Genomic DNA, 26,004 nt, shown 5'->3' with positions numbered 1-26,004 from the left:
GCATTTTAGAGCTGAGGACAAGTGGCTGGGGGGAGAGAAGAGACCCAAAAAAAAAGAGAGAGAGAGAGATTTAGAAAGAGAATAAGGTGACAGAAGTGTCACAGGAGGGGAAGCCTGGGGCCCATCAGAGGGCCGGGATGACCCATCAGATGGCCCGCACATGAGACTTCCTTAACACCTTCAACCCAGTCCATAAACACGCATCACCCCCCATCAACCCCGGGGAAAGCACCCAGCACCCATCCCTCAAACTGTTCTCTGAGCATGAAACATATGTGATGTGTTCCACAGACCATACAGAAATGACAGAAACGGAGAGCTAAGCATACAATGAAAACATAAAAACTGAACATACTTCCGTGTGGTAGATTTTAATAAGATTGGTAAGGAGCCAAATGACAAAACGCCCTAGAATACGGAGTACAGAACCTCAGAGACAAAATAAAAGCTCATGAAAACATAAGAGCACTTGAGAACGGTAATAATCTTTAGGATAAAGAACCCACTTTCTCAACAAAGCTACTGAGCACGTTTAATAAGAATTAAGGGAGATTAAAGACGAGGCGCACCGAGCCACATCCCCGAGCCGCAGTGACTGGGAAGGCGAGCTCTGTGCTTCTGAAGACACGGCGCCAGGAGCACAGATGAGCTCCCGTTACCAACAGACCTGGAATAAACCACCGCGAGGCAGGCTGAACTTCTCACATCTCACTTACAGGGTAGGAATTAATCGACTCCCTGGCTGAGCGGCCTTGGACGTGCACCGTGTGGGCACGCGGAGGAGCAGCGACTCTTCCACGTGGTAGAAGGGGCAGGTGCACGCGCCACCGCCATCCACACGACCCTCCTGCCCCAGCAGCCGTGGTCTTGGGGGCGACGAGGGGAGACAGGCTGTCTCCGCCGGGAACAACTCATTATTCAGATAAAGCAACGTAAGAGCTCCGCGTGGGGCACAAACCAACGGCGGTCCCCACTTCTGGAAGCAGAAAGTGCCACCACCCCTGTAGGAAGCAGGACAGCAGAAGGAGAGAAAGTGCTCCAGGCTCAGTGGTGCTCATCATTCCTCAGGAAAGCTGTGCCATCCTGTCTAGGATTTGGGGGTGGGTCGGTGGCGGTTTCCCTCCACGCCCTAAAGCCAATACGTCTGCATTTGCACCTGTCATGGGGGTCCTATTTTTTTTCCCCAAGGGCACTACATGTTATGCTTCACTTGGGCCGGATGTTCAAATCAGTGCATCTGTTCATCCTGCCAGCACAACAACAATTATTTATTTGTCCTTCCAGCACCTTAGCAGCGAGGAGCAGCCGTTTCACGCCGCCAGCGTCCCAGCAAACCAGGACACACGCCAGCCCCGTGCGACAGGCCATCTACAGGCTCCTTGATTTTAAACCCTAAATCAGTAGTTTAAACAGATGCACATTCCATGTGACAAGAGAGACAGTCGGGAAGATTTGAGGCTCTACATTCTTTAGATGTCGACTTTTGCTGGACTGGCTATTAAAAAGTTATGTGTAACTTCAAGATGAAAGGCATTAGCAGCTTCTTAGAAGAGGATAATCCCAATCTTTTGGAGTTGTAATGAGATGTAACTCACTGAAGCTTCTGGCTCGGTTTGCTGTTAATTGAATCAAAGTCAATGACAATCGCGCTGCACTTTGGTGTGAATTTCCTAAACACAAGAAACAAAAGATATCAAGATATTATCCAGCGAGTAGTTAAAGCAATTTGTTTACTTTGGCTTAACCTACACTTTCTGTGGGCGAGGAAAAAAATTTCCGGGGAGGCGCTTGGTATCTTATCTCTAAAGGAGCCAATTACAGTGCACCATACCGAGAGGAACATGAACCAGAAAGGACTAAGACAAAAAAAAGATGCATGGGGTGGCTCGGTCTGTATGTTCTCCAGCTAGCTGAGTGCATGAATTATCAGGGAGTCAAAGGATTTCTAACAAGTTAGCTGCACAACATGACACCCGATTTCTGGTTTTCCCAACAGATTTATCTTCCTTCTTAGGATATTTCTGCAGCCAACCTGGAATCGCTCGAAAGCAAAAAAGGGTAAATCTTCTTTTGCCTCTTGTACACACAGCAAGGAAAAAAAAGCAACCAACTAGCTTCAGTGAGGAGTAATTTTTAAAGTCCCGTTCTAAAAATGCAGATGTAAAATAAACCCACCATGTAGTTTTACTCATTAGTGTACCTTCTAAAACAGTTCAAAGGAAAATATTTGGGGACTAATCGTATTCTTTTAAAACCAGTCAACAGTTAATATCTAATTACTATTATTAGGTAAATAATCTGGATTTAAAGTCTCATAAGGCACAACAGTTCAAGAGATTCATTACGTATAACCTCTATCCCCAGTGATGAACACAAGGGGTTAGGTACATTACTAATTACAGAACCCCACTGCTAACCACAGATACTGTAAAGGAATTGCTTTGAAAGCTTTCAGTCCCAAATGAAGTTTCCACCATGAATCGAAGGTGGTTGAACCTGCCTGCAAGTAAAGCATACCTCCCAATCTTTGCCTAGCACAGATAATCATAAAAGTCAAAATGACTTCAAATCTCAATTTAAAATGTTGCTATCAGAAGAATTCCTGGTGTTTCAACCTAGCAGGTTACTTTCATCCTAAATTTTCGATGCCAGAATTGTTACATTTGCAAAATTTACAAAGGTTTAATGTTAATATTACGAAACTTGTGATTTTTACAATGTCTCACTACTGGAGTAATTTAGTCCAAGCCCCGGAAAGCTCCTAATATTTAAGTGCAGGATCATCAGTCCGATTGTCTTCAGATACTTCTGTCACTGCTCTTAAAAATCCACCCCCCACATCATCTTGAGATCCTCAGCCCATCACATTTAAAAAGATGCTTCCGAGTGTGGAAGTCAGGCATCACAAGCAGAAATTAAACGTCAGCCACGGTCAAATACGTTTCTTCATTCGGCCTTCCACCCCCTTGCCCCCAAGCTCTTCCCGCTTACCTGAAGGCCACCCCAGCCATATCAAACAGGCGCCTCGCGGCCGTCATCTCATCACTATCATGGTATTTATCAGATATGAAAATAACTTCTTTTATACCTTCAAAGGCAACAACAGAAGAAGCCCCCTTAGTATATACACATAACGCAGGGGCAGATGGCGCCCCGTAGTGTCCGTGATGAATCACCATTCCCAGGCAGGCTTGCCCACAATGTCCACTTACTGAAATACACATCTACCCCATTCCAATACAGCAGACAATGGATTATATTTAATCTGCCCTCCAGTCTTTATGGATTTTTCTTTTTTTTTTAAGATTTTATTTATTTATTTGAGACAGAGAGAATGAGAGACAGAGAGCATGAGAGGGAGGAGGGTCAGAGGGAGAAGCAGACTCCCTGCCGAGCAGGGAGCCCGATGCGGGACTCGATCCCGGGACTCCGGGACCATGACCTGAGCCGAAGGCAGTCGCTTAACCAACTGAGCCACCCAGGCGCCCGGATTTTTCTTTTTTTTAACAGATGCAAAGTGAAAACATGTCAAGTAGTCAAGCCTTGATCTGATTAACAAATTTTCTTTACTGCGGGCAATCAAATTTCTTTAATCACAAGGCGACTCCTCTTAACACAAGAGGCTGATGGTTGCGAGGGGTGGGGGAGGCGGGTGGTGCGGGGCGGGGGGGAAGTGCCACCATGCTTCCAAAAATGGCTGCAAGAACTGATTCCAGCCAGCTCCACCAACAGCAGATCTGTTTTCTTTTCCTGTCCCCCAGGGCAGTGCTAACTGGAGGGTCAGGAGTCTGGGGGGCATTTGAGACACCACCCTGCTCCTCCACCAGCCTCCGAAGGGACTGCATGCTGGGTAAGGAAAACTCCCGGAGGGTCACGCACCACCAGGGAGGGAGCCCACGACATCCTTTACCAGGGGCCGGCCTCTGATTCTGATACCACCGGATCTCTTTTCAGAGACCCATGGGCTCGTGATAAACAGCCCCTTTAAACCACACATCTGGCTAACATGATAAGTCTTTAAATCTCAAGCTGAGTTTTATGGCAACATAGTGTAGCCGAATCTCAGATGTGACAGTATGAAAAAGGTGAAATATTCAGAATACAATGGTGTAGATTTATGGGAACTGTAATGTAAGGAAAACTTAACAGTAGTACCATTCGAGTCTGATGACATTTATATGCAAAGATATGTTTAGGTCCTAAAGCATCTACCATATATTAATACAAATTAAAATTTCATATACAGACTCCCAGCTGACCTTGCTTCTGACAGAAGTTCATTTCTCTCCCTCCCCCTAATCTATGCACGACATGTCAGAGAACAGTAAATTGGCAGTAATTATATGCAATGCCTGTGTTGTTTTTTGGCAGCTTGCAGTTTAAGAAGTTGCAAACTAAATTAAAAACATGCTAAGAATCACAAAGGATGCAATTAGTCTTAGAATACCTGGCACCATTCAAAAACAAAACACGGGAAATACCTTGCAAAGTTGATAGTGCAATTAATTTTGATCTAAACAATAGCAATTTCAGATCAAGCGCTTCTGCAATGAGCTGCTGATGAGCAGGCAACAATGCAAATGTGACAAATGGAACGGGCCCAGCTCCTACCTGCCTGGATGATGAGCTTCGCACATTCATTACACGGGAACAAGGCGACATACATAGTGCAGCCTTTCACATCGGCTGAGTTTTTGTTCATGATGGCATTCAGCTCGGCATGGCACACTGTGGGTTTGAAAGACAAGGAAAGAAAAACTTTCATCGCGACTCATGAGGAATTTACTAACGCTGCTAAAGCATTCCACTCGCCCCTTTGAAAAAACATATATAACAGACTCGATTTCTTAAAAATTGATTAGAAACGGAAAGTACTGAGAATACCAAATGAGGGCCACGTGGTCCGACAGGTTGGCGATTAGCAGCAAAACCATTCGCCGTTGCGGCCTTGGGTCTGTAAGCGCCTCGAGCAGCCAGGAGAGGCCAAGGTCAAGTATCTACATCCACCCTCAGCACAGCAATAGCTCACGGCTCCACAAGACCCTGGGGTATGAGACTGCGCACATAAAATGGCTCATTTGTGTGTTGATATGCACATGCAGGGATATTTGCTGCGACCGTGAAGAGGGCAGGGTGCAATTTTAAGAGCAAGAGAATCAGGAAGTGAAGCTGAGCATTTCTATCCCGACGGATTTCCTTCACCTCACGGCTCTCAGCCCCCATACACACGAGAAAGATGCTGGCAGCTAACCAGTGGTTTGACTTATGTTAGAAAAGCCTTCATCCGCTTAATGAAAAGTCAAGTTCTTGCTATTATGGCCCATTCCACCAACGATCCCCAAACAGTGATCCAAGGTCATTCGCAGACCTGCCTGAATTCAGAGTTAGAGAGAGCACCCTCCTCTCTTCTCCCGCAAACCTGTAAGCCCAGCCGTCTCCCCAGGCGTTGGCAAGGTGTCCCACCATCTAACCCACAAGGGCGCTCCTCCTCTCTAGGAAGTAGTCCTCACCCCTCTGATTGAGTTGAGAATCCCCTACCTGCGCTGTGAGGTCACCCTATTGCTCTTATATTGTTATTTAAGTTTCTGGGTGTGTTGCTAAAACTCTATTATCATCTCCCTGGGGCAGTGATTTGCAAACCGGTCTGCACTCATCTGGGGTGCAGCCTGGAATTAAGAGACTCCCGGCCTGATTCTAACGAGCAGACGCCTTGCAGAAACACTGCGTTGCAGAATCCTCTGGTAACTCCTAGGAGACCTAACACATACTAAGCACACAAGTGCTAAAGTAAATGTTTGTTGAACAAATTAATGACAATCTGGCCATGGTCCAAATCACACAAAACTGCCGGAATTATAAATATGGGGGTCCTCAAGGGGGCCCCCACCCCCTGCCCTCTCCAACTCACCAAACTTCTGCACTGAACACCTTCTTCTGGGAGCATGGGAGCCTTAAATGAAGAGTAGCCTACACTCAGAGTCTTGGACATTTTAGCCCTGACTACTCACTTAGTCAATGAGCCTTTTTTTAAGATCACAGCCCATCGGAGATTAATCCCCCGCCGGCCGGCCACAGAAGGACCTGAGCCACTCTCCCGGGGACAACAGGAGAGAGAAGAAAGTCTCCCTGGCTCAGTGGCCTTGAGGACACTGGCCTCAGAGAAGCCCCTTCTGCCCCATCTACTTCCCTGGTGACCAAGATGTTCCCAAGCAGGGATTAACACTGCTCGGTGTTAAAAAAACAATTAGATGTAATTGTTTCTTTTATTTCCCCCTTGAGGGCAGAGACCAGTCTTCGAGGTTCTTTCTAACTCCCCCAGTCTAATGTGATGCCAGGAACATAATGGGTGTTAAATATTTATTAAATGAATAAAGGAGGAAATGCAGATTCCAATTATTGATGGTGATGTTGGGAAATACAGAAAGTCCTCTTAAATTCAAATAGCAAGAAGATGCTTTCCCATCTAATAAATATTTTTGGATGGTGTTGGTATTAATCTTCAGAACTACAGTTTCTGAGTCTGTGCGGAAACACTGTTAATAACCATCTTCTTCTGAATCTCTAAAAAGCGGTCACATTGACTGCAACCGTCTTCCTATTCATCGGAGGCAGTTTGGGGATAAAACTGAACATTGTATGGTCTGGATTCATTAATGAAAATTACCACATGAAACAGATTCTCTTGAGCTGCATCCAATATCCCCGTATAAAGGGTGGCTGATAGAAATAATACTTGGGGTCATCAACAGAATTCCCTTCTCTTAGCTACAAAATCACGGGAAGAAAAATACAAAGCTTCTTGTTAGAAACATGAAGTCTACTGGGCTGTATGAACAACTGAGTGTCCGGCACGCAGGAGACCCTATTTTTTTGTTTGTTTTTTTAAAGATTTTATTTATTTATTTATTTGAGAGAGAGAATGAGAGAAAGAGAGAGAGAGAGAGCACATGAGAGGGGGGAGGGTCAGAGGAGAAGCAGACTCCCTGCTGAGCAGGGAGCCCGATGCAGGACTCGATCCAGGGACTCCAGGATCATGACCTGAGCCGAAGGCAGTCGCTTAACCAACTGAGCCACCCAGGCGCCCCTGTTTGGTTTTTTTCAAGTTTTAAGTTTTTCCTTTTGATCTTTATTTTTTTATTTAAATTCAATTAATTAACAAACAGTGTATTCAAGGCCCAGTTGCCACTTAAAGCTGTGTGACCCTTGACAAATCGTGTCCTTCGGGTGGGCAGGAAGAAGAGACTCTGAGAAAGTGCATTTCCAGCTAACAACATAAAAGTGAGTTTTGAAATACCAAGTAATCTGATTTCTAGCTTTTTCCTATTGTGTGTCCAGTTTCCTCCCACCTTCCTCTAGAACAGCGGGATCTTCTCCAAGACAGGCTCTCGACAGCAAATCATGACCTTCTCTCCCAAGGCCAAGGGCAAGTGGAAGCCTTGGCCCAGCTCCCCCAGGGGACACCAGCTCCCCCCAACTCAGGTTTTCTCCATTCTGTGTGTCCTTGGTCTCTACTCTCAAGAGGCCATATTCTCAGCATTTCAGATCTCTTTCCTTCTTCCTTTTGAGATGAAATTGTCCTGCCTACAACTGCAAGACTTATTTTTTAAATAATCATCTCTTGACTTCATCACGCATATACAACCTCTAGTTTTTGCTAAACCAATACTTTCCAAACTGTAGGTCACGAAATCAGTTTAGTGAATTACAAACAGCTTGCCCCCCCTTTTCAATGGAATGGATGAAAAGAGAAGAGATCAGAATGCGTCCCACATGGCAAAGGTTAAGTGCCGTTTCTAAAAACTATCTGAGGGGTGTGTGTGTGTGTGTGTGTGTGTGTGTGTTTCAGGTGTGAACTATGTTTGCTGGGTCGCCATGTAAAAAGTGTGTAACTATGGGGGCGCCTGGGCGGCTCAGTCGGTTAAGCCTCCGACTCTTGGTTTTGGCTCAGATCGTGATCTCAGGGTCGTGGGATCCAGCCCCATGTGGGGCTCCACGCTCAGCATGGAGTCTGCTTAAGACTCCCTCTCCCTCTGCCCCTCCCCGCCTGTGCGCTCTCTCTCATTCTCTCTCTCAAAATAAATAAGTAAATCTTTTTTTTTTAAAGTGTGTGACTACGGAAACCTGTTGACTCTGTAATGTTATTAATATTTACAACCACTGGGGGAAAAAGAAGGCCCTGATTTGCAGAATCTGCTGATTTCAGTGGGGTGACTACTCCCACATGGCCAATTTCCAGGTCCTGGCATGACCCAGAGTTGGGAAGAGAGAAGCAGCTCTGCTCAGGTGAGCTGGTATGACCTAGCTCTCACATACACCCCTGGATGGCCTTATCTTCACCCAAACCCAGTGCCTCTCTGGATGCAATCTCTGGATTCGCCTGCCCACCAGGCCCTCGGTTAGTGACAGCTCTCCACTCGAAACCTTCTCAGGCACCAGGCCTTGTGGAGTCTCCTACTTTTCTGTGGGGTCTTTTCTTTCTCTCGCCCTTCAGGTCATTTTCCAAGGTTCGATCCTGCTCTTCCATTTTTCCCCTGTAGTCACTAAGTATTCATGCATTTGTCGATTCTCCGGGAGCAGGTTGATTTAGTCAGACCCAGTGTCCCATCTTCTCCTCAGGCCTTGGTTTTGGATGGTCTGAGGCTTCTCTGTGACTTTTCTCTCCATGATAAATACTCCATAGTTAACTGACAGCAACAAATGAAAGAATAAATTCATCTTTTTCTAGTGCTAGCATTTTAATTGTGTCACCCGGGAAGAACTACAAGAGCTACAAATATATGAAAGCAAAAACCAACCAACGAGGAGGGGTTCCGTTCATGACCTTGAGATGCACACAATTTTTATATTTGTAGTAGGAACAGGACCGGGTATCCCAAACATACACAGTCCCTAGGAAGTATTCATAAGATAGCTAACTTGTCCCCAAAAAAGACACATTTGCCAACTACCTACCTGGAATTATGCATCTATGACTAAGCAATAAGCAAAAGAAATCTCCAAATACTACAAGTATATTTGATAAGCACAAAGACTGACACAAAACCTTTCAATTATTCTCACCACTGTTTAAAAGGAAAAGAATCAGGTGGTGAAAATATCAGATTAATGCTTATAAAGGAGAGCCTCTGCTTCAGGTAATTATAAGACAATTCATATGCTTTGGTCGTTTTTTTTTTTTCTTTTTCTATTACTAACTGTCAGAATTCAGAACTGCATTAACCTTGGACCACTGAGAAGAGATTGTATAATTAGAAAACTGTATTTTTCAAATTCCCTCTTACTAGGGCTTGATTAATCCTTACTGTCTCAGGTAGGCGGTTCTCTAGAAGTTTGACAAATTAACAGGATATATTCCATCCTGGCTAGATTTAAGAGATTCAACATTTTACAGATTTGACTTTCATCTCATTTGATACAAGACTAAGACAACATCTATTTTAGATAGTACTATTATTAAGGTTACTTAAATAGGTTTTTTTAAAGAAAAAAAAAAACCTGAATAATGCTAAACAAACGTTAATTGCAGTACAAAGAATTCAGCAGTAATAGCGAGGCTCCACCTCACCTCCCGTGCGCTCCTGGGCCAGGATGGGAAATACTGGGCCTGATAAAATTTGGAGTCAGGAAAACTAAGCTTCTCTTTTAGTTAAAGAAACTCTCCAGGGGCGCCTGGGTGGCTCAGTCGTTAAGCGTCTGCCTTCGGCTCAGGTCATGATCCCAGGGTCCTGGGATCGAGCCCCGCATCGGGCTCCCTGCTCCGCAGGGGGTCTGCTTCTCCCTCTCCCACTCCCCCTGCTTGTGTTTCCTCTCTCGCTGTATCTCTCTCTGTCAAATAAACTAATTAATTAAAAAAAAAAAGAAAGAAACTCTCCGGGTTGGTTAAAACTTCCCCATTTTTAGTGGTACAGAATTTTACCTGAAGAAAATGACTTCCTCGGGCCTGAGGGGTGTTCTGCCAAGGAGGCCCTGAAGCGAGGGGCAGCCTGGTGTGGCAGCTCAGGGAGGGGCGGCTCGGAGGGTCACACTGGAGCACCTGCTGCCACCCGGCCGGTTCCTGCCCCACCTTCCGCCAACACTCTCCAGGCTGGACACACTACGAGCCTCGATAAGTCTCTGGGGAAATGTGCCTCTGCCCCTGACCTCAAAGGTTCTCGGGCTGTGCAGCCACCCACGTGAATAGCATGGACAAGAAGCATCTGCTCATGGCCTTCCAGAAGGAAAGGTAGGAGGTTTCACCCTGCAATTAATAACTGACATGACATGGGGTACCCGAGTTCAAAGTTGACCCTGTGCATTTTTAAAAATAACTGTTAATTTTTACAAGATATTCCACTTCTATTCTATCCTTTTTATCATTACCTCTTGAAATAAGGATCTAAGGGCTTTTACTTCAGGGGTCCTATAGCTGTCAGTCATTGCACCCTGGCGCATCTCTCTGTTGGGGCTCAGCACCCTCTTTCCTGTGCTCGAAGCCCCACAGATGCGAAAAGTCCACTGAGGGGTGGGGCGTGTACTTGCCCCTCTAACAGATCCATTTAGGGAACTGGGGCTTCTGGAGCTAAAATGGAGTTTCAACTACTTATTTCTTAATTATTGAAAGATATCCTGACAGGGCCTCATACATCACTGCCAGCCTCCAAGTACCTGTCCTTCGAGTCAATAATTTAACAACAGAGGAGCCTCTGCATTTAAGCCCCTGGCCACCACCTCTAGGGTACCACCCCAAATGTTATCCATGTTCACTATTCCGCTACCCCGAAATCCAAAACATTGCTAGAATTTAGCCCCGGGGCAAGGTCAAAGCTCAAGTACCTTATCTCCCCTTCATGAAGTTGCCATATCTGTAAAGCAGCAACCAGACTCAGGATCAGCGTTTTCAAAGCTACAGGTGGGGAAGGGGAGAGGGACAAACAACTTGGAAACAACAGTTGCATCACGTCCTGAAGCCAGCCCCACCTACACAGGCCCGTGGACCTCATGCTGCTCTGCTCCCCAGCTCCCCCAAGGCCCCCCTCCCCAAAGTCTTCCTCTCTGACACTTCCTGGCATGCTCCAAAGCATATCTCACTCTTAGGGTTTCTCAGACAGCTCTGCCACCCCCAACCAGAGGAGCATCCCTCTGGACTGCACGGCAGCAGGGAGAGGAACCAGTTTTAAACCGTAGGCACTTCCCTCGGACGTGCAGTGATGGGTTCTGGTCGCAGGCAGAGCGCTCACAGGGCTGGGCACCGGGGCTGTAGGAGCAAGTAAGCCCAGTCCTGGAGGGGCTCAGGCCCCGCCGGGCGGGAGATGCCGGAGCCCCGAGCAAAAGGCTAGAGACACGAGAGGAGCACCGAAGAAGTAGTGGGAGGGGGCAGGAAACGGGCCGACAGGTGAAGGGTGACAGGTGCCATGGTGCCCTTCTGCCTCACCTGACCGCGTCCACCGGCTCAGAATCAGACACCACTGCCCCCTGGCCCCACCCCACGCAGTTAGGGGTCTTTCTATCCAGAAGATGGAAGCAACTGGGCCTCACAGCCTTCTGGCTTTGAGAGACACACAATTCCAGCAGAGAGACGATGATTAGGACAGCGTTAAGTCTGCGGGTGAAAATAAAAACAGGTAACAGCGAGAAGACAGAAGCCAGTCCCCAGCCTGGAAAATGTCTGGTGTCTGTTCCGTTACTGCCCGGTGCCCCGAGAAGCCTCTAGCAGAAGAAAATGACAGCAGAGAGGCATCCTGGCCAGGCCCGGGAAGATGGAGATGAGTCACTCACTCAGAAGGCAGCCAAATCCTCCAGGCTCTGGGTGAAGCACCAAATCCTGGGGCACCCCACCGGGGGCAGCGGGACCTTCCCATCTCCACTCCTCCAATGTGCCCTGGGGCCCAACGAAAGGCGCCCGGGCCCTGGAGCCAGCTGATGGCTCTGCCTTCCCCTTGCTTCCTCCCTGCGCGTCCACGCGGCCACTCCTCACAGGCTCTGCCTCCTCCACCCGCTGGTTCCAGGACCCTATCCCCCCGCCTTGTGGAGCCTCAGCCTCCCGGCCTGTGAAATGGACAGAGAGACCCACGATAGTGACTAAGGTCCGTGAAGGCACGGCACCGAGTTGCAACCTGGTACACGCTTGTGCTCCCCAAGCTCTCCTGCCCGGGCTGCCCACCTGAGACCCGGCAGCCCCAGGCTGCTCGGGTCGGACACGGGAGAGCACACGTTCCTTTCCTCTCCCTCCTACGCTGGTCCCCGTCCCCTGCCTCTTGCTAAGGCTGCCGGCAGCACCACGTGGCGCCTGGGGGCCACTTAGCCCCAGGGGCAGTGCGTAGGGCTAAAGAGATTTCTGACTGCGGTGTTTCCATTACTGTCAATAAAGCCCCCAGAACTCTAATCACATTGCTTGCCCGTGTGCAAAGGGTACACCATCAGGTCGGAGGGAGAAGGGCGTGGAAATGCTGCATTTCATCGATGGGTAAGCCATGCCCAACTCCCTCCCCACTGTTCACGTGAAATACATGTTTGATGCCTAAAACATACTCAAGAAACATGAATAGAAACAGAACACTCATCGCTGCTTGGCAGCTTTGTAATGCAAATACACGCAATAAAGATTCCAAGCTTCCCTCTCGCGTTAATAGCTTTCAAAGGGTAAACTGGGACTGAGCAGCGAGCACTGGAAGAAGAGTCAGGATGTGTGTGTTCTAATTAATTCCGGCTCTACGAGGCCCGCCTTGGGCAACTCACTGATCCTGTTCCGGCCTGCACAAAATGGGGCTTAACCGACCTGACTCAGGCTTCTGAGATGAGACAGGAGCTGGTGACTCTGGCAGGCCTTCTCCACTCCGCACTGCAATCCCCTCCCCGTGTCCCCCGTGTCTGAGCCCGCTCACGCTCCTCCTCCCTCCCTGCGGCTGACAGCCTTGCCTTATCCTTCACTGAGAGGCTGCAATGGATCACATCCCCCCTGCAACTAGGCAGACTGTGCGTCGGCTGCCATCCGCCCCCCCCCCACCCCTACCCCACCAGTCAGTGATCCTCTTCTACCACTAATGCATGTGCCTGGGAGGCCATCTCCTCACACCCTCCCAGACCTTCCTCTTTCTCCCTTTCTGGATTCATCGGTCTCGTTCGGACATAGAAACCCTTCTCTTGGTCCCCTCACCCTCCCGTCCAGCTGTCCTCACACACAGCCCAAACCCATCTCTCGACGCTGCCCCCATTCCCTCAGCTTCCTTCAGCTGGCTCTCCGTTGGCCTTCCAACACCACCACCACTCAATCAGACAGCGTCAATAATGACCTCCAGGTCACTAAACACTGAGGACAGCCAGTCTCCCTCTCAGACACCCTGTCACCCAGCCCTCTTGATGCTGACTCCAAGATATACCCCAGATCCATCCACTCCTCTCCATCTCCGACACCCCCACCCCTGTCACCAGAGAGACACGCGTGCCCAAGTCACTTCAGGGCTGCCATCCTTGTTTCCACTCCTGCCCCGAACCATCCACACATCCCACACACACCAACTTGATCTTGTTAATCCAAACTCCTTATCCCACAGCCCCCAACCGCATCTCATTACTCAGACCTTAACCTTAACCGCTAAGCGTGGGCCAAATTCTTTCCCTCCCACGTAATGCTTCCAAGCGCCTTCCTGCCCAAGGGCTTGCACCAGGCACTCTCTCAGCAAGGAATGTCCTTCCCATCCCCAAACCCTGACTAGCCCACCTTGACCTCTGGGAACCCATCAAATCCTTCAGCTCTCAGCCTAAAAGTCACTTCCTCAGAAAGGAATATTCAACAGCATCTGTTTATTTCATTCATGTCTACCTCCATCACTGTGAGTCTGCAAAGTCCTTGAAAACACAGACCTTGTACACTTTATTTACTCCTGCAGAGTGCCTGGCATGAGACGGGCTGGGTGAATGAATGACCACAGGTGAACAGCCTCTGAAAAACATATTGTGATATAAAATAAAGTCGTGATTTTTAAAAAGGAAGCAAGTAACTCGAGAACTCCCCCATCACTGACAGACAACTCATAACTGATAAAAGAAGAGAAGACTCATGAGTCTTTATTTCAATTCCTAAAAAGTTGTAACTCACTTGCAGAAGGAGGAACGACAGTGAGGAATCCCGCTTCCCTTTTTCACCTAAACTCAAAATTAATGGCGTTTTGAACAAAGTCTTTTAATTGCAGAATTAAAAAATTCATGCTCAGTTATCATATTCAATATTTTAAATTTACTATGGCATCTATCATTTGGAAGAAGCACAGAGATAAAATTTACACGTCCGCTAACTGGCTAGGACCGACCCTCCAGAGTGTGTGCTCCCTGGAGTTCTAACTCCCTTGCTTTCACCAATATTCTCCATTCGTCCCGGGATTTCCCGATGCCGTGTTTCAATAAACATTGTCACACTGACTGATGCACAAAAGGATTTCTGAAGTGCTTCTTCTCCATTTGGTCTTAGAATACCCCCTTGTCTCACAGAGTTCTAAACCCGCCTCCTCTATTCAGATATTTTCTTGGACTTCAATGTGGGGTCTTTTTCTACCCTCCAACCTCTTTACATCCAGTGTCTTCCAATCTCCACGTTTGTGGGGTAACCGTAATCTTCAACAGCCCCCTCATGCTTGTATGTTCCGTCTCTGTCCGACTTAGAGTCATCTTAGAGCTGGTGCAGAGTTCGACCACTGGAAGGACAGAACGAATAAAACCTGCTTCTCTCCTTATTAATTTGTCCACACACACACAGATGCGTGTCCTCTCTGTGTCACTGCCACCAACAGCTTGTTATAGCTCGGCAGCTTTCGCCCAGGATGGCTTCGGAACCCCCTTCAAGCCCCGTAAGTAGAGAAATGGTGCCCTAATTGAATGCAATCAAAGCTATACTGTTTAATTTTTCCTTAGAATTCTAGCACTGATGGAGTCCTCGGTGATCATTTATTTCATAAAGATACTGAGAAGTAAATGTCAAGTTATGTTTAACAAGCCCACAATCACTGGGTATAAACACTCCACACCTGGACCCTAGACTCCGGAAGCCTGTCTGGGATTCTGCCACTGGAATCTGGTCCTTGATGTTTTAAGCACCGTGGGGGATTTCTTAGCTAATATGCATATCAAAGACATATATATGATCTCACCCAAATATTAAAAAAGGTCCTAAGAAGTAAAAGCAAAATGCAATATAAATATCTGCAAAAATCTCTAGGAACTGGGTCTGATTGCATATTTCCAGGAGTAAACAATATATACATATTCTACCTTTATACCAGTATTAACGAGGTTAAAGTTGACATGTTGAAAATGTTGAATGTCGAAAAATAATGCAAAGTAAGACCTTAGTCATTCAGGCTGATTTCAGAGAAGATCAGCCCAAATCAGCAAAAACAGATATAGATCAACAGAACAAAGAAAGGAAGCCCATCATTGTCAGCTGCTCCCCAGACCCCCACTGTGTGGTGGCCCAAAGTTCTAGGCCAAAGACTTACCGAAATTAAAAAATTAAAGAAGTTCTATTTACCACAAGGAATATCCACTTGCACTCAGAAAATTAACGTGCTCACAAACTTAAAACCTAAAATGGGTTGAATGTGACCCTGGAATTTTATTGATACTATTAAGTTTCTCAACAGACCTTTTATTTTGAGAGACAATACAAAGATAAACTTGAGCTCACTTCCTGTTCGTTAATTTGGAAACCACTATCCTTGGATTATTTAAAAAGGTTTTATTACAAATTAGCATGAAGTAAACCGGCTCTAAAACACTGACAAATGTGTGTATTTTTATGAGTAGGTTGGATCCCCACAGATGAGCATTTTAGGTTTTCCTACATATGCTTTTCTACATATGCTCCTCAGAACTTGTTACTATCTATACATGCTTTGTAGATATTCCTAGTGAAACAGTAATCTGTGGCTCTTCAAAAATAATTAACCCTGAATCTATAGATTAAAATACATAGACAAAAGGGCGCCTGCCTGGGTAAGTTCGTGGAGCATGTGACTCTTGATCTAGGGGTCACGAGTTCGAGCCCCACACTGGGCGTAGAAATTACTTAAAAAATAATAATCAATAATAAAATAAAATAATAAAACACACAGATAAAAATCAAATACATTAAACCCTCCCAAATCATGATTTATTCTTAAGTCTATTTATGAACAGTTATACCTGAACATGAAATATCCTTAAAATAAGCTGGTTCATTTGCAGGGGGACCGTCACACATACGCTGTTGTATTGTGTTGTCTAAAGCATCACACAATGAAACCTGAGTTTGTCCCTGATTCATAAAAATAATGCACTTTCTTTCTTTCCCGGGGTAAACTTGCTCGAAGGTTTCCCATTGATTATATTCGTTATTTTGTACAAAAGGTCCTCCTTAGGCACACTGTCAGGGCCATCACTGCTAGGAGGCAGAGCAAGGGAGGGACGGTGGGAATCTGCAAGTGAAATTAGAATTCTGGAGCAAAACAAACAGCAAGTCATCAAATCCACGGATCTGCCTAACAAAACCGGAGGGCGTTCAATTTCAGCTGGCTGAAGGAACAAATTTGATCTTAATTACGAAGAAGCTCTTCCAAGTTTTGAGGAAGTCACAGCTTAAGAAGGATCAGCCGCCTAACTTCTTGATAAATTAGTTTCTCAAGCCTAACCTTTTGGATGCCAAAGAAATATATCACATGCATGGCAGTCAGGAAAATGTCAGTGTTCAAGGGGGTAAGGTAAATGGCTAAGTCATCACTAAAATGACATCTTTGCATGCTTAACAATATGCTAAATCTAAAAAATAAAGATTAGATTTAAAGGTAAAATTTTTTTTTTTTAAAGATTTTATTTATTTATTTGAGAGAGAGCATGAGAGGGAGGAGGGTCAGAGGGAGAAGCAGACTCCCCGCCGAGCAGGGAGCCCGATGCGGGACTCGATCCCGGGACTCCAGGATCATGACCTGAGCCGAAGGCAGTCACTTAACCAACTGAGCCACCCAGGCGCCCTTAAAGGTAAAATTTAAAGAAGCACCACCACACACTAGCAAGCTGTTGGAAGTTGCCAGGCTGCGCAATGTCTTATTGAATTCCAGCACTGTCCTCCCCAGCACTAGATCCTTTCTCAAGTTTTCCTGCAGAAATAGGAACTGACCCTGGAAGGAGCCCCACGTCTCCATTTCTGCCTGATGCATCTAGAGCATGGCAACCAACCCCCCTCGGGGCATCAGAACAATGGTCCTTCCATGATGAACAAGTGTGAGGCAGCAGGCAAAGCAATCCTGGCTTCTGGTCTGACGGGACAGAAGAGGAGGCCGGGCAAAGAAGCATGCTCACCCACACATCCCTCACCAACAGGAAACAGCACGACAGGGAAACACAGGCGAGCTTGGTGAGCAGAGGGAACACGATTTAAAAAATGCAAAGTTTTGAACAATGGCTCTCAAGGATGAAGGATGTTGACTCCACTCCAGCTCTCTGGTCTGTAAACCACGTCATCAAAATTCGTTATGAAACCCCAAGGAAAGTGTGATATCTGAATTACCACGAGTATTTTTACCTCCATTTTATAAAATTGGTATTTTGATTAAATGTGCTTCATTCTAATGAGCTTCACAAAGAGAAAGAAACTAAATATGTCACCTGAATACTTCATCCCGGGGTTAGCAACCACCCCCGCCTAAAAATAAAAGTCTTCCAAAGCTTTTTCATATGGTTAAATTAGATCAATCTGCTGCTTCCCGGTTTTTTAATTGTCACTCATGTGAAAAGGTGTCACTTTTAACGCTGACTTCTTCCTGCCACTTAATGTTACTGACATCATACTATCTTTTGGATTTTTTAGGAAAAGAATGAGATAAAAAGCAGTTTCTGTGGCAGGGGGAATTTTCATTTTCCATATTAATACTACATTATAATCAAATAGTTTCATGAAGTTTTGATCCTAAGGTTGGAAGAACAAAAACACCCTTTAAAAATGCCTCTCCAGAGACACAGCCCAGAAAAACCTCCATCTTCCTATTATGTTACAAGTATTCTGCGCTTCTCTCCTTTCCACAAAGTGTCAATCAAGACTAATGACTCTAAATTTACAGAATTAATAAGGAAAATTAAGTTGTATATGTTGTTGGTAAACCCAAACTTACACGGCTCCCAAGCCTCATGCCCTAGGGGAGGGCACCACCATGTGAGCCCCTGACCTCCGGGGTGTTACTTTGCCTAAGCCTCTGCATGCTCAAGGGCATGGTGCAGAGAGAACAGGTGGTCCACTGGGCTCCGACCTAAGCAATCTTTCAGCAAAGCTGAATTCCCTGGCCCCATGGGAGAGGCAGCTGGGTAGTGGAGGGCACTGACCTCAGAGTTAGGAGACGTCTCCCTACCTATGTGGCATTACAAAGGATACTTAATGTTTCTGGGCCTTTCTTTTCCCATCCATAAAAGAAATGCGCAGGCTCAGACCCTGTGGGCACAGGACTCCGAGGCACTACTCCAAGCATGGTCCACAGACTGCGGGAACATCATCCCCTTTCTCTAAACACACACAAGTGCTGCTTAATAAAGCTCAGAGTAATGCAAAGCGTTACTGGTATCTGAGCAAGTTGCTTTTGTCATCCATGGATTTTGTTACTCAAAAGATGCTAACGGGGCCACCTGGGTGGCTCAGTCGTTGAGGCCTCAGACTCTTGATTTCGTCTCAGGTCATGATCTCAGGGTCATGAGATCGAGCCCCCCATGGGGCTCTGTGCTGGCTATGGAGCCTGCTTTAGGTTCTCTCTCCCCCTCTCCCCCCACAGGCACTCTCTCTCTCTCAAAAAAAAAAAAAAAAAAAATGCTAATGATCTCACTTATGTGTGGAAACTTAAAAAAAAAAAAAAGCTCATTAATGCAGCGTACTGATTGGTGGTTGCCAGAGGTAGGGGGTGGGAGTGGATGAAATGAGTGAAGGGGGTCAAACTTCCAGGTATAAAATCCCTAAGTCCTGGGGATGTGACATACAGCATGGTGATTGCAGTGAAGAACACTGTATTGCATATTTGAAGGTTGCTAGGAAAGCAGATCTTCAAAGTTCTCATCGCACACACAATGTTTTGTAATGATGTAGGGTGACAGACATTGACTGGACTTCTTATGGCGATCATTTTGCCATGTATACAAATAACAAGTCATTAGATTGTACACCTGAAATCTAATATAACATTACATGTCAATTATACCTCAAAGAAAGATAGGGAGAGTTTAACTAGCATTATATAGGGGTCCTGGAAGTGTTGACATTTGAAAGAGGATCCTCATATATTCAAAAGAACAAAGAAATTGCTGGTCTAGAACTCTGGATGATCCCTAATGCTCCTTTATAGGGATTAGCACATCATCTATCCTTCCTCAGCAGCTTGGCTGCCGATAATGTTGGTGAGGAAAGAAAGGGTTCAAATTAAGCCTACCCCGGGGGCGCCTGGGTGGCTCAGTTGGTTAAGCGACTGCCTTCGGCTCAGGTCATGATCCTGGAGTCCCGGGATCGAGTCCCGCATCGGGCTCCCTGCTCGGCAGGGAGTCTGCTTCTCCCTCTGACCCTCCTCCCTCTCATGCTCTCTGTCTCTCATTCTCTCTCTCACAAATAAATAAAATCTTTAAAAAAAAAAAAAATTAAGCCTACCCCATCCCAGACATGATCACTGATTTTTCAAATTAATTTAATCTTAAAATGTAAGTAAAAAAAAAAAAAACAAAGAACTTGCATTTTGGCCAATTATCACCAAACATTTCTATCACCTCCAAGGAGATCCAAACATGTATTTCTCTGTGGCCCAAAATCCCTTATAAAAGAAGACTGAGTGTACAGTTTGTAGCTAGTCATCATTATTTAGACTCAAAGCCCACCTTTACATGTATTATGATGGTACTAACACTAAATGCCTTTTAAAAAGCATTTAATACCGTCTACGACTTTTATGGTACATCAAAGTACAAGTCTACTCTTGTGAAAGAAAATTGTCTACATTCTAGCATAGCCACATGTAAAATGAATAATTGATAAGCAAAGGCAAAGAGCTTTGAAAACCTAGAGGTAGCATATGGAGAGTACAAAATAATGCACAACCAGCGTCCTGAAACCCAGTAACTAGTCAATTTAAAAAAAAAAAAAAATCAGTGAAGTTGGACGAATGCCTACATGGGTTTTGGTTTTCTTTTTAATTCCTTTTGGAAAGAAGCTCTGTAAGGTACTGCCTCAAAGTTGGGCAAAGCTACTGGACAGGTTTTGCGGCACAGAGAAGTCAGGGGTGGCCAGTGGGTGGCAAAGCCTTTGGCCTCTAGGTCACTGCCCCGATCTGCCCGGGGCTCACAGTGACCGAAGAAGAAGGGGCAGGTCCCGCCTGGAGAGCCGCTAAGGAACCAAGGAGGACCCTTCTACGACGGTCTGACCACTGGCATCTTTTTACAAGAAGCCTCCGCTTTTTACAAGACTGACACCTACAAACTCCTCCATTCAGCAGGAGGCCCAAGGCTCCACCGTGTGGACTGGGTGAAATAACACCGTGGTTGTCCTGCATCTCAGTGTAGACCTGAAACACATCGACCTTCTCACTCTCGCCGTTTCTACGTGGGACATTGCCCCGTGAAAAATTACCCTCACCACGTACCTACGAACAACGGATCCTTTCCCTTCTTCCTTACCATGGAAAGCTGACAGAATCACAGTCAGGATGAAAAAAGTTTCGACAATACATTAGCACGTTATTCATTTCAGGAGCTCCACTCAGCTACAAGGAACGCTAAGGCTAGAAGATGGTTCTACCGATGTGGTATATATACACAATGGAATATTATGCAGCCATCAAAAGGAATGAGATCTTGCCATTTGCAACGACGTGGATGGAACTGGAGGGTATTATGCTGAGCGAAATAAGTCAATCAGAGAAAGACATGTATCATATGATCTCACTGATATGAGGAATTCTTAATCGCAGGAAACAAACTGAGGGTTGCTGGAGTGGGTGGTGGGGTGGGAGGGATGGGGTGACTGGGTGATAGACACTGGGGAGGGGCTCTGGTAAGCGCTGTGAATTGTGCAAGACTGTTGAATCTCAGATCTCTACCTCTGAAACAAATAATGCAATATATGTTAAGAAAAAAAAAAAAAAGAAGAAGAAGGTAGCAGGAGGGGAAGAATGAAGCGGGGGAAATCGGAGGGGTAGACGAACCATGAGAGACGATGGACTCTGAAAAACAAACAGGGTTCTAGAGGGGAGGGGGGTGGGAGGATGGGTTGGCCTGGTGGTGGGTATTGAGGAGGGCACGTTCTGCATGGAGCACTGGGTGTTATGCACAAACAATGAATCGTGGAACACTTCATCTAAAACTGATGTAATGTATGGGGATTAACATAAGAATAAAAAAAAAAAGAAAAGAAAAAAAAACTGCAAAAAAAAAAAAGAAGATGGTTCTACCTTCTCCTGTCTGGGACCCGGTTCTTCCTTCCCCTGCCAGGGATGGAGTTAAAAGGACTGACAATTAAATCCCCCTAATCACTGAACTATGTTTTATTCCTGGGAAACCCAGAGTGTTTTACAGCCCCCCACCCCCACCCCCACCCCGCCCGCATTCCTCAGTGCCTTCCCCGCCTCCAGGAACATTCTTTTTCTTTGGAAAACAGAGCGGTTGCCCTGAAGCAAAGAGAAATTTAAAAAGAAACTCAAGGGTTTATTTAACATGATTAAGGTCCAGGAACATCAGTAAAAATATATAAAATACATAAATGCCACTAAGTGTAGAGTTGGAATTCTATAGAAAACCCCAGAGGCCAGTCTACTGTGGAAGAGTCAACAAAGGAGAAAGGTCTTACATCACTCCTCGACTCGCGTTTCCTAAAGGCCCAATCTTTCCCATTTGGATGGCCTTCATGGGCTGTACTCCCAACAGAGGCGGTCGGTTCATTTGCAGACAGAACCACAGGCCCTCACGTTATGAAAAATCAGCAACCAGCGAACGCAGTCCCATTTGCCTTAGAGCATTGGCTGCATCTTCTCCAGGGAATTAAAGTTAAAGCGAGGCTGTGGCTCGTCCCTCCCAGTCTCTGAAGTGGTTCTTCTTGGGGCTCAGATATTCAACAAATTATAAGGAGCACCCTTGACTAATTTAAACATGAAAACCAGAGCTGGCCAGGCCAAAGGTTTTCGGTTCCACATGTCTGGCTTGTGGTCTGACTACCGGCCGCCCTGGGAATACAGACCCAGAACAGGAAGAAGACACCGAACCATCCATTCTCTGACATCCACATTGATGTAGGAAAGATGTTAGGGTTCGAAGCCGACGGCCAAGAAAGAATTCTTGAGATGTCTTAGGTGCAAAGAGGTGGTTTTATTAAAGCCCGGGGACAGAACCCGTGGGCAGAAGGAGCTGTACTGGGGTCAGGAGGAATGGCCCGTTGTATGTTTTCAAGTTGGGAAGGGGTTAGGGATAGCATCGGTCTCTAAGGAATTTTGGAAACAACGTTTCCAGGACCTTGAGGGGGCTAGCTATTGTTGGGAAAAGGTCATTTACTACCGTCTAATAAAACCCCAGTCATGAGACCCTTCAGATGTATATCGGAGGGTCATATGCTTGGAGGATGATTGCCAACATGGATCTTGGGGGGTTTAGAGACAAAGGAAGTTTCCAAAGGAATTTTTATATGTTAAAGTAGACTTATAGGATCCTAGGGGCCAGGCTAGGACTGCCTTTTGCCCTTAGCAAAGCATTAACATGGAGGCAGCCGAGTCCCTGGAGGAAGGTCACTCTGCCTGTTTCAAGGACTCGTCAGTGGGCTGTAAGTAGTGAGGAAATTTAATAATTCTTCTTCTGCCTTTGTTTCCCATATCACAGCCCACAGTCATTTCCTACTTTTCAGAGATGAGCTTGAGATTTCCTCTGCAGGCAGAGGGGCTGAATGAACCATGCTTCTCATCAGAGCTAAGCCCTAGCCAGTCCTTGGTTAGCTGACTTTGCCTCCAGGTGGCCAAGAAACAACCCGTGGAGCCCCCGTGCACATCCCCTGCTACCCCCACCAGGGGCTGTGGCCCTCTGCAGAGAAGTCCGCCATCCATGCTCTGGGGTTGCAGAGCCTGGCAGGCCCTCCACAGGCAGCGGACCCCTGGACCTCAGGGACAGGCTGGGTGACCACTAACATGCTTTCCATTCACGGACAGGGGTCGGGGGCAGGAAATTGAGGCAGTCCAATAGGATTTTTCTTTTGTCCAGCTTTTGATGACTAAAAAGAGATGATACTTTCTGACCAGCTTTCTGACTTAAGCACCACCAAGGCTAGGCCCCTAAAGCAGAAGGAAACACAGACCAGGCCCTACCGTAAGGGTATTTGGTATCCAGCTTGCTCTCCGCCGTCCTCCTCCAAGGCAACAGGTCATCGCTGCACCCGTTTGGCATCCCGTTATACCCGATGCCGACAATCTTGTTTTCTGCATTCACGATGCACGCTCCGACCTACAGGGAAACGTGCCCAAAGGCTTGGTGACCTGGCCAGGCTGGTCTGCCCCTGGACAGGCAGACATGAAACCAGAAGCTTGCAGAGCTCCAAAGCGAGCAGGGGTGTGTGAAGAGCTCTCTATCTCCTCGCTTGCTTTCTGCAGCAGCTCCCACAAGCCCAAGAAAGCAGACCCCCTAACCCCCGAGGATGTCCAAGAAGCCGTGAACGGTGGCTGAAAAATGTAAGCACCTAGGGATGCAGCACAAAAGGCAGATTTACTCTGCCTTTAAGTTGCCAAGCATCCGCTTCCTGCTATAATTTGTTCATTTCCAGGTTATCTCTGTATCTGAGTGTCCACTCTCTTAGAAAACTCACTTACCTGTGAATTTGGATCTTTGCTTCTCTGTGCCGATAAGAAGGCCACAGCCATGAAATACTCAGGCCATTCCAAATAGTCATCACGTTTTTTGCAGGGAACTTCACTCATGCTGGGTCTAGAAGGAAAACAGTGGTTGAGAAAAGCATTTTGGTACACCTGCTTGCCAGGCCAATGCAACCACATGTCAACTTTGGATCTGCAGAGTCAATTTCCGTTACATTTATCCATCAGAAATCACAGATCATGGGACCTCAGATCGTGTCTGGCCTTAAGAAAAAAATTACTATTTCAGAAGTTTGGTTTTGGCACGTAGAGTTTCACATCCCCAAATTTTACATCTATGTACTGCTTTCTCATAGGATTTTTTTCAACCTACTACAAATGCCTGCTCCACAAATTGTTCTCATCCGTCACCTCCCTCCCTTAGGAAATAGAGCCAGCACAAGAGGGAGGGAGGGAGAAAGGAGAACATTTATTGATCATCTACTATCTTTCAGACACTGTGAAGGGTTATACGCATCATCTCACTCAAGCCTCATTCCTAGCAAAGGTAGTAACATCCCATCTTACAGAAACTCCCCGAAATCACATAGGATTATTATCCATGTCAGATTCCTCTGGAGCTGTCCCAGCTCTGATATTAACCAGAGAATCTGTCCCTTTTCTTTCCCCTTAGCTTCCCCAGATGAAAACAGAAATTATCAACTCTGAGTACTCAATCAAGTGAGAAGAAACAATCAAAAGTGTCGAGTGCTGTGACTGAGGCTAAGTTTTAGCAACGTGGGCTCTACTTACTCGCTCACGGGCAGGCACAAGCTGATCTACAACAGGGGGAGCCCCTGAAACTTCCAGTAAGGGGTGGGTGGGGTCCTTTCAAGGGAAAATAAACAGCACAAGGGAAGAGGGCAACACAAGAACTGAGTGGGTATCACTGAGCATTCTTGAGCATTTGGGTGGAAGGCAGGTGTTCATTTCCTTGCACTTGGGCTTCAGGCTCCAGCCCTCGGCTTAAGCGGGACAGCGCGCCAGGGCCTCAAACTGGGATGCAGGGAAAAAGTCGCTACTGGGACCCATGATTATCCACTGATCTGTGGCCCAAAGTTCTGAGAAGCCTGTAAGCCCTCTTAACTGCACTGGTTTACCACCGGCTCAACAGTCGGCATCCATAATCGCTGTAGGGTGCCAGTTACGTGCCCACCAAACAGGAGGTGGGAGGGGAAGAAGAGAGGGAAAGGGGGGTATTACTCCAACGTCTGCTTTAACGCTCAGGGGAGCCCCGAAACCCAGCGGCAGCAACAGTTGGGATGCTACTCCAGGGGGACACATCTGGTAACGTGCCCGGACAGAACCCGCGCTCCTCCGCCCACCACCCCTTCCCGGCATCCGACCCCGGCGAAACCCGGCACCCCGAGCCCCCACGTGGGCGCAGGAAGTGCCTGCCACTCCCAGCCTCCCAGTCCCACCCTCCGGAGCAAGTCTCCAGTGATCGGGCCCTCCCAGCCCGCACTCTTTGGCCCGGCAGGAGGTTTCCCCGGGCTGCAGGGGAGGCGGGGGGGGAGGGGGCCACCTCGGGCTTCCCCGCCCGGAGCCCCCGCCGCGAGCCCGGCGCCCCGCACCCCCGCGCGCAGCGCTCGGGCCGCGCCGCGTGGCGCGCAGGCCGCGTACCCGCACGGCAGGGCTGGCCCCGGCTGGTCCTCGGCTCCGGCTCCGCGATCGCAGGCCGCCGCCCCCGCCCCGCCCCGTCGCCGCGCGCGCCGGAGGAGAGGAAGTCGGGAGAAGAGGCGGGGCCCCGCGGGGCCGGAAGGTGACCGCGGCCAGGCGGCCACGCGCTCTGGAGAGGGGGCCCCGGCGGGCGCGCGCCAGGCGGGGGACTCCTGGGCGAGGTCGCCTCCGCTTCCTCGTCCCGGACACACAGCTCGCTGAGCCCGCGATCTGGCCGGCGACCTTCGGGGCCAGCGCCCGAAAGACCCCTCCCGGGGGCTGGCTGCCTCCTTTTGTTGAGGGGGATGGTTTGGGATTTGACCCTGACCGCGCGCCGGCTCCTGGATACCCTTGAAACCGCCCCCGAGGCCCCTGGGCTGGGGCCGGCCGGAGCGCCCCGCCGCGGAGCTGGCCCCGCGGACCTGCGCCCCGGGCTCCCCAAGCCTCTGCCCGCGTTCGTCGTCGCGAGCCTGGGCCCCACGGGGGAGCCTGGGCCCCA

At 47.5% G+C, this 26,004-nt stretch overlaps 1 protein-coding gene across 2 annotated transcripts; it reads right to left on the bottom strand.

The window, feature by feature from the left end:
• Nucleotides 1–352: 352 nt before the first annotated feature.
• Nucleotides 353–25,531, bottom strand: DCTD (dCMP deaminase). Of its 2 annotated transcripts, none has more exons than XM_035004284.1 (6): nt 25,470–25,531; nt 23,805–23,919; nt 23,307–23,442; nt 4,612–4,728; nt 2,992–3,088; nt 353–1,670 (listed from the first exon to the last, which is right to left on the bottom strand). In XM_035004284.1, the coding sequence occupies exons 2-6, from the start codon at nt 23,910–23,912 to the stop codon at nt 1,592–1,594; spliced, it is 537 nt and encodes a 178-aa protein (XP_034860175.1). In that variant the 5' UTR covers nt 23,913–23,919; nt 25,470–25,531; the 3' UTR covers nt 353–1,591. The 2 variants fall into 2 exon arrangements, with proteins under 2 accessions (XP_034860175.1, XP_034860176.1); XM_035004285.1 differs by lacking the exon at nt 25,470–25,531 and adding an exon at nt 24,600–25,148.
• Between the last annotated feature and the right edge of the window lie 473 nt (nt 25,532–26,004).

This window comes from Mirounga leonina, unplaced genomic scaffold (assembly GCF_011800145.1).
Source record: "Mirounga leonina isolate KUSES-001 unplaced genomic scaffold, KU_Mleo_1.0 Mir_128, whole genome shotgun sequence".
NCBI classification, from domain to species: Eukaryota; Metazoa; Chordata; class Mammalia; order Carnivora; family Phocidae; genus Mirounga; species Mirounga leonina.
This window is presented reverse-complemented; position numbering and strand designations above follow the sequence as displayed.